The sequence below is a fragment of the Anopheles nili genome, chromosome 2 (assembly GCF_943737925.1).
Source record: "Anopheles nili chromosome 2, idAnoNiliSN_F5_01, whole genome shotgun sequence".
In the NCBI taxonomy this organism is placed as follows: domain Eukaryota; kingdom Metazoa; phylum Arthropoda; class Insecta; order Diptera; family Culicidae; genus Anopheles; species Anopheles nili.
Genome location: NC_071291.1, coordinates 47495401 through 47503017, shown reverse-complemented (window position 1 = coordinate 47503017; position 7617 = coordinate 47495401). Strand labels below are relative to the sequence as shown.

The window sequence follows — 7617 nt, the reverse complement described above, 5'->3', positions numbered from 1 at the left end:
TGATGTCTACGTTAATCATCGCACGGGTGTCTAAACTACATCTATTTATGTCCATACACGGTAAGCTGAATAACGATGCTGAATGTTATAGTACAAATTCTATACATTTGTCACCTTAAATGTATGCAATACGTAGTACAAAACATCGCTGGTTGTTGTCTATATTAATCATCGCACGAATGCCACAAAATTTTAAACTTTATTGCTTTATGTTACCTACAAAAATTTATAAATAAATACTCCAAAGACCTTATTTTTACTAATCTTTATCGAATATGAGATATTTGAAGCCAGAAAAGGAAATCAATGAGAATATTCGTTGAATTTTTTTTCCAGTTTCTTTCACGAATGGAATGGTTAATTTCATCAAAACACTTGGTTAACATTAGGATGTTGATTTCACAGGTTCAATGTACTAAAAGCTTGTAAAGCAGAGACTTGGCAACTTTTCGATCATTTAACCTTCAACAGTAACAATTTAGTACTTGCAGAAATAAAAAAAATATTGCTAGCCCTATTGATATTACTGTTGGTACAACATAATTAAGAGAACACGTAAATAACACCCTGTCATGTTTAACATTAGTTCATGTATTCCTTTCCATTATTATTAATATCAAACATGTTCTAACTAATCCAAATTAACTCCATTATAGTAACTATTTGTACATTTACATTTTCAGCGATACCTGCACATTTAAATATGATTATTTATTATAATAGACTAAATTTTGCTGCGGTGCTTTATCCTATGCACTGCACCTGCAAAAATACGACACTCTTAATTATGCTCCGCATGCCAGCCACTACATCTACATCTAAGTTTAGATCGTAATAATATATCACATTGAATTTAACGTAACATAATGAATGAGTTTCGGCCGCATGACCGCATCGGCACGGGTAAAGAAAGGTTGGAAAAACTGTAAGGATAGTTATTCTATAAGAATAAAGATTCAGTCCTACTGTTGGAACACCCCGTACTGCCCCGTAATATGGATAGTTATATTCTACGCTCCATTCTCGATCAGAAGCGGCTCACGGCGAATAATTTCACCTTCTCCGTACTTCTCTAGCTCCTTTCGCAGAGGGTACGGGATCATGTTAACAGTCGAGTACCGTATGGATTTGCGCGGATCATACTCGAAAGTAGTGGCCTCGGTTGAGCATAGCAGCACCAGCGCCGCCGTGGCAAGTAAAGACACTCCCAGCAGTGCCAGCACGCACACGAATCCCATTTGCAGGTAAGGTGCAATGCCAAAGAGCAGGTTTAGCAGTAGTATCAATTCGGGTGTGAGTTTTTCCAGCGACTGCATCATCCACGGAAAGGAGCAAATAGATTAACGAAATAGATTAGCCGATTGGTTGCAAGCGTTTGCGATTGTACTATGCAAATAATTACCATTTCTGCCCATATCAGTGGTATGACAGTGTTGTGAAAGGGCTTCAGCTCTGAGTTAAAGCTTATGTTCGTCAAAAGACTGATTTGGACGCGAATGTTTGCTTTCATAGGGATGCCGAGTTGCTGCAAGGGAACATGATAGCGAAACCGTGAGCAATCACTTTAATTCACTGCAGTTGCATCATTCTTCTCAAGATTATCACCTACCGGTTGCATAATGATAACGGCGTCATGTTTTGCCTTGTCTGGGCTCAACCCGTCAATCGCTTGCGAAAGCGATGGATCTCCCTTGTAAAAATGCGGCAGCGATACCGCTACAGGTATGTCTATAAGTAGAAAAAACATATGTCATTGTCAAGGATGCAAAAGAATTGTTTCATGTGTGTGTGTGTGTTTTTTTTTATCTTTAAATACTCACTGTACCAGCAGGGACTCAAATCGCCCAATCCCTTCGGAAGACATTGATTGTTTTTACAGTAGCACGATGTGTAAGGATCATCTAGAGAGCTCTCGAACGCATTCTCCTGAATTGAAAACCAATACGCCTTGATACCATCAACATCTCCTTCCCGTTCGAATGCTATTGGTAGTGTGCGGCAGAAGGCTTTCCGATACACCTTAAACACTTCTGTTTTCGAAATGTTACGGGGAAAAACGGATCCATCGTACGATCCTTGCAGCGTGTTACAAGGTGTATTTCTAGTGAAAATATATGGATTTTTAAGCGGCTAGATTCGTTTACGTTATCTTGCTTGTGCGCATTACCTCCTCTGGGCATCCCAGTGATCCTTAGCTACGTAACCCCAGTGGGCTAGTCCCGGAGATCCACTCCACATGTCGATCGAATAGTCTCGAATGGGTTCTTTTTTGGTCGATTGGACAGTCACGTCCTGATAGTATTCCTCGTGCAAGCTCTCCACAAGTTCATCCGATATGTCGTCATTTAAATGCTGCTGATTTCGCACTGATTCGGGCAAGTTGATCGTTACCGTATCGAATCCATCGTCAAACATCTGCAATCAGAAAACGGAACTGCTAAGTACGGTAAGAATACGCTACGCGAATGGTTCTTGTTATGTACAGTTCGGAAGCGGAATGGTTCTGGTTGTTACACTGTTAGCAAAACCAAATCTTCATTTTTGTGCCTGAACTGGTAACATTCATAAGCTCGTATATTGTAGAAACCTTTGATTTCGATGAACCTTACCCGATCTAAGATGCCAAGCTTCTGGAAATGGATGATGTCCGGTAAAAAGCTGGAGGCGATCCTTACCAGCGGATCATCGTAGCCCCAGAGAAGATCATGCGTGGTTATGTTTAAAATTGGTGCCATACCAAGGGGCTTTAGCGCGGCTGCCACGGCAAATGCGGCAAACGCGGACATCCTATAGGCGGCACTAGACACACCGAGCAGTGCTATGTTTGGTATCATGATGCGATCCTCCTTTGGGTCCCCGACGGAACGCTCCGGTACGAAAACCTGCCGTCGAACAGGCACGAAACTTAGCGTACCATTCGGGTTGAAGGTTGAGTTGCGATGTTCCAAAAACTCCTGGTACACGTATGGGCCCACTTCCTGTACGCGTAACCGCTCCTCGCCACGCATAAACGCCTCCGGATTGGTAACGTTGAACACGTAAATACTGATGAAGACCTCGAGGGGCGGCTTCTTCCATAGACGGTTGAGGTAGGAACCTTCATACATGGACAGTTTCTACATTAATCAAATCAAACACACATAAAAATTGGGCATTATTAAACGCATTTATTCTGAAGGCTTCGTCACCAAGTTGGTCCCGTTTTTTTACGGTAAGCCACGCTTGAAAAAATACATACATCTTCGACAATAACCTCTGTCGGATCGATCACGATGATTGCGTATGCTAGCATTATAAACAGCACTCCAAGACAGCATAGCTTAATGACTCCTGTGCATCACAATCGAAAGTTCATGGAGAAAAGGAAAAGAGAAACAAACAAATGTTTCAGCTGGATGTGTCAATCAGAAAGCATAGCAAAAAGCAGTTACACCGTTTCCCGAAAGTAAAACCACGCCCGGTCACCCACCAAGCCACGAAGGTATGTCAAGTCACACCACCAGTTCAATGCCATGGCGCCCAAGGATTTACTCGTTGAGATTTACTCCGTCGGGTGTTACCAAGGGGTTTAACGCCCTGAACCCGGCAGCGCCGAGATCTCGTCTGACTGCTCTCACGTCTTGTACGATGAGGTCTTCCATAATGATGATCTTGGTCACATTTTTACAGCCAGTGTCAACGTGCCGTGACATCGGGCATCCTGGCCTAAGATGAAGGTAACCACGATGTGTGGTTATGAAGCAAAAGTTCACGCGCCATTAACCTTGAGACCAAGTGAACCAAATAAAAAAGAGTATAAATGTTGCTCATACCGCACATAGGTCATGGAAGGTGAGACGTGGATCAAAACCCGTTATGTCACTTTTGTTCAATTTCCGGGCGTACGACGCGCCGACAGGTCAAACTTGCACTTTCATTTGTTTGTAAACATACATTCTGCACGTTATCATTACGTCCTCTCAGAGAGAAAAATTGAGTGACAGAGAGAGAGAGAGAGAGAGAAAGAAAGAAGAAAAAGGAGAGTGCTGCGTCATAAACTTGTTCTGCGATCTTGAGCGATCGATACAGTAGATTGAATGTATTACGGTACTGAGAATTCAGAGATTCTTCCAGCAAGCAGTGTGCATCGTTTTGACTTTAACTACATTTTGTTACATATAAACCTGAGAAACGCACATTCTCGGAAAAACAAAAGCAAAAATGATCATGCGATAAATGTTACGAATGTGAACTTCTGACGATCAAGAGTGATTTTGATACGTGGTGCTTTGTTCTGCTTATATTTTATTCATCATCGTTGAAATTTGAAAATCCAGTAAAACAAGAGTTGAAAATCAAAGAAAAAAAGCACTCACTTACTTACATTTCAAGCAAGCTATTCTACCTTGCAGTAACGGCAAAACAACGTGTCTAGTGGCGTGTTTCTAACAATGCCTATAATTTCACTTTTACCGGAATCGTCAAACAGATAGTTAGATTAAACCAAGCTTCCGCTCTAGGTAACCGGGAAAAAACAGCATCCTCCGTGCAATGTGCCGCCTGCTTCAAATTACGCCTTTCGATCTCGAACGAGATGCAAAGCACACCATCAACTTAATCATTCGACTTCCGCAACCTGACCGATACTTGTGAGCTAATCATAGGCGACGAACCCGACCTTATGATCCGTTTAATTCTGTGACCTATTTGAGCTTTTTTTCCTTTTCGTTCTTCTCAACTGGGATCTCAAATCGCGACAAACCCTGTTATTGATGCCGGGTGGACACGTTGTCACGACTAGGTATGGCACGTGCATCTCCACACTGTGGTCAACCCCATAATCGAGCCAGCATCGAACCAGTAGAAGATAGTGGGTCATTTAACGCATGTGTTCTGCCTGTTTAACCTCGACGCATGGATGCAGGCGCAATACCAATAAACCGGTTACTTTCTCGCTAAACAGGACCTTTCGTCAGCCCAAGATCAGCCAACAAGCCTTTCCTGAATATTTCTTTACTTGTTTTGTTAGTTCTTAGCTCCGTTAGTATGTAACACGTGAATTTAATTGGAGGGTTTATCACAAAACGGCATGATCAGGATAACCTCTCCTACGCTTAGCAAGGAGATTTAATAAAGCAGTTCACAAAGAGAGTGAAGTTGTACGCTTTGTGCGCACAGGTGTCTCTTAAAGCCGAGCAAAGTGTTTACCAAACCCTGACACGCAGGTCTCAGCGCACGGAAGCGCATCTCAGCCCTTTCTAGTGCATGCAGAATTAGCATACAGAAGGTAGAAAGTTATAAAACCACGCACCTGAATGAACAGAAAACAATACTCGGTTCTATCGAGATGATTGTCGCCAGCACCGGAAATAAAAATTCATAACGCAACAGTCTCAGTTGCCACACTGATGCACACGCACAATCATGCACGACTCATAAGCGTCGTCAAGAATTAGAAATGGCTGTTTGCGAATTCCTCGTATTCTTTCATAAGTTCAAGGTTATGCAGCTGAAAGTTATTATATATTTCGTTGTTGTCGTTGACCCCGTGAGCAGATGAGCCTACATCAATTTTTAGTCTTCTCTTCTTGTTAAATGGTTCTTAAATGGTTCTTCTTACCGATTCTTCTCGACAACCGGTTTACGGTCGAGGTCTTGTTAAATTAAGCTAAGACTTTCTGTGACATTGAATTTCACGTAGCGGAAAAGTCAGTCCTGCATTCGGGGGAGGTTCGGTCGAGATCTATGTTATGTCGTATCTAAATTCTGTAAATAAATGCTTGATCGACAAAGCTTGTGAAAAAACGATAATTCCGTAATATTGCATCTGGCAATGACGTCTAGCCGTTCCTTATAAAGGTGTGAATGAAGACTCGCGTGCATGAATTGAGGCATCGGTAGGTGCGATCATATGGTGGTCTGATTTCCATCAACTTAATCAAGTTACCGATCGCATTCATCGAATGCGAATTCTGTACACAATAAAGAGGTAAAATTGATAATCAGATAATTAGAGCAAATACAAAGTGGATTTGAACTCCCTCGAAACGCACGATCGTACATTGGATATGCACTACCAGATTAGTTTGAACGATAACGCTCAACACGAGTGAAAAAATGTGTGCGCCACTCAGACAAGCTGTCGCTTTAGCTGATCAAATGCATAAACGCTAAAATGCATTTAATGCTCCTGAAAATCCATTTGAACATGTTTTTTTTCTTGTAAATTAATCACGCAAACTTACAACCAACAACAAACAGCCAATTTGGTTTAGGATCATGTATTAGGACGAATCTAGCAGTGTTACACGTTTTACGCTCTCTAGCCAGCTATATCTTAGTAGACAGTCAGCAGCTTACGACCACCAAATCTCATTCCAGTGTGATGGAGGAGAAGTAGCACCCACCAAGGCCTGTAAACGGCGAACTCCGATGGAGTCAGCTATGTAGAGTGCCACATTGCACGTGAGGTGCAAGGACGCTAGCAACTTCATGGACTAGCCAGCTGGCCCGATGGGCGTCATACAGCTGTATATTGCCATTGCCAACGCAAATAATTGCACAGAATTAAATTAAACGTTCCGTTCGTGCGTAAATTTTGGCGATTGCGAATAGATCAAACATAAGCTCGAACCTAATATAAACTACTACCATAGACAAAAAATATATGCCTCGCAATATGTGCAATTGACGAATAATCGAAGTGTTGTTACGATAAACACAATATTCCTTGCGACCCGGGAATTTCAAGGTTGAACCATACGGTGCGGTTATCTTTTCATTCATGCTGCTCTGCTGCAACTGTAATAACATTATTTTCATTTCCTGGCTGAATGCTACTTGTTCAGGGGCACTGAGAGATGGAAAAGTATGGGACGTATCATTAAGGGTCACGTATTGTCTTATTATCCGTAAACCCATGCCACTATCTGAGAAGTAAAGCTTTGCATTTAATTAATCTTTGACCGCTATTACTGTCGCCATGAACATGTGCCACGTGGACAATGGTGAGGTCTAATGCGCCCGACCCTATGTCAGTATTTTTTATGGATTAAACTGATGAAAATAAGTTGCAGGAAATTATACCACGCGTAAGATATTCCTCTTAGTAAACAGGCTCTCTTTCAGACGATTATGAACAACTGGCCCCCAACGACAGTATTATTTATATTCCTAACGACAGTATATCTCAATTTGATCATATGTTTAATAGCATTTTGATTGAAAAATTATTACTGAAAGCTTTACGAATTATTCAAATACTTACTTTTTTTCTTTGAAACCAGCGAAAATGCCGGAGTAGTTGTCATTTTGAAGCACCTGGTTTTTTATGTACCACTAAGTATTATTACTATTATAATAACAGTACGGCTGGCTCTTTTGTAAAATTAATGAAGGCTGCTTCACCCAGCGGTTATAGCATCTCATTCAATGCCATAATTCTGAAAATCTGGTACAAAAATAGTTTATTGTTAGTATGATTATATTTGGATACAGATATTTGCGCGAGCAAGATGGTAAATATTTCAAAGATCAGCACTGAACTTCACACAACGAAAAGCGCAGCTTGAAAACGTAAAAGCATCGCTTAAGGCACATGAACTTTTTCTGCATTGCACAATCAAGAGGAAACGCATA

At 41.4% G+C, this 7617-nt stretch overlaps 1 protein-coding gene across 1 annotated transcript; it reads right to left on the bottom strand.

The window, feature by feature from the left end:
- Positions 1-1010: 1010 nt before the first annotated feature.
- LOC128730930 (scavenger receptor class B member 1) lies at positions 1011-7289 on the bottom strand. The gene is made up of 8 exons (XM_053824022.1): positions 7247-7289; positions 3239-3330; positions 2610-3116; positions 2168-2415; positions 1821-2101; positions 1610-1728; positions 1403-1525; positions 1011-1310 (listed from the first exon to the last, which is right to left on the bottom strand). Exons 1-8 carry the CDS (start codon positions 7287-7289, stop codon positions 1011-1013), a joined length of 1713 nt encoding a protein of 570 aa, XP_053679997.1.
- Between the last annotated feature and the right edge of the window lie 328 nt (positions 7290-7617).

Bases quoted from the DNA above. Each gene is read 5' to 3' on its own strand.
- LOC128730930 (XM_053824022.1), bottom strand. From the start codon at position 7,289: ATGACAACTACTCCGGCATTTTCGCTGGTTTCAAAGAAAAAAA. The intron at 1,729-1,820 runs GTGAGTATTTAA...TTCTACTTATAG, and splicing joins TTTGAGTCCCTGCTGGTACA to ACATACCTGTAGCGGTATCG. The intron at 1,311-1,402 runs GTAATTATTTGC...TGGATGATGCAG, and splicing joins CACTGATATGGGCAGAAATG to TCGCTGGAAAAACTCACACC.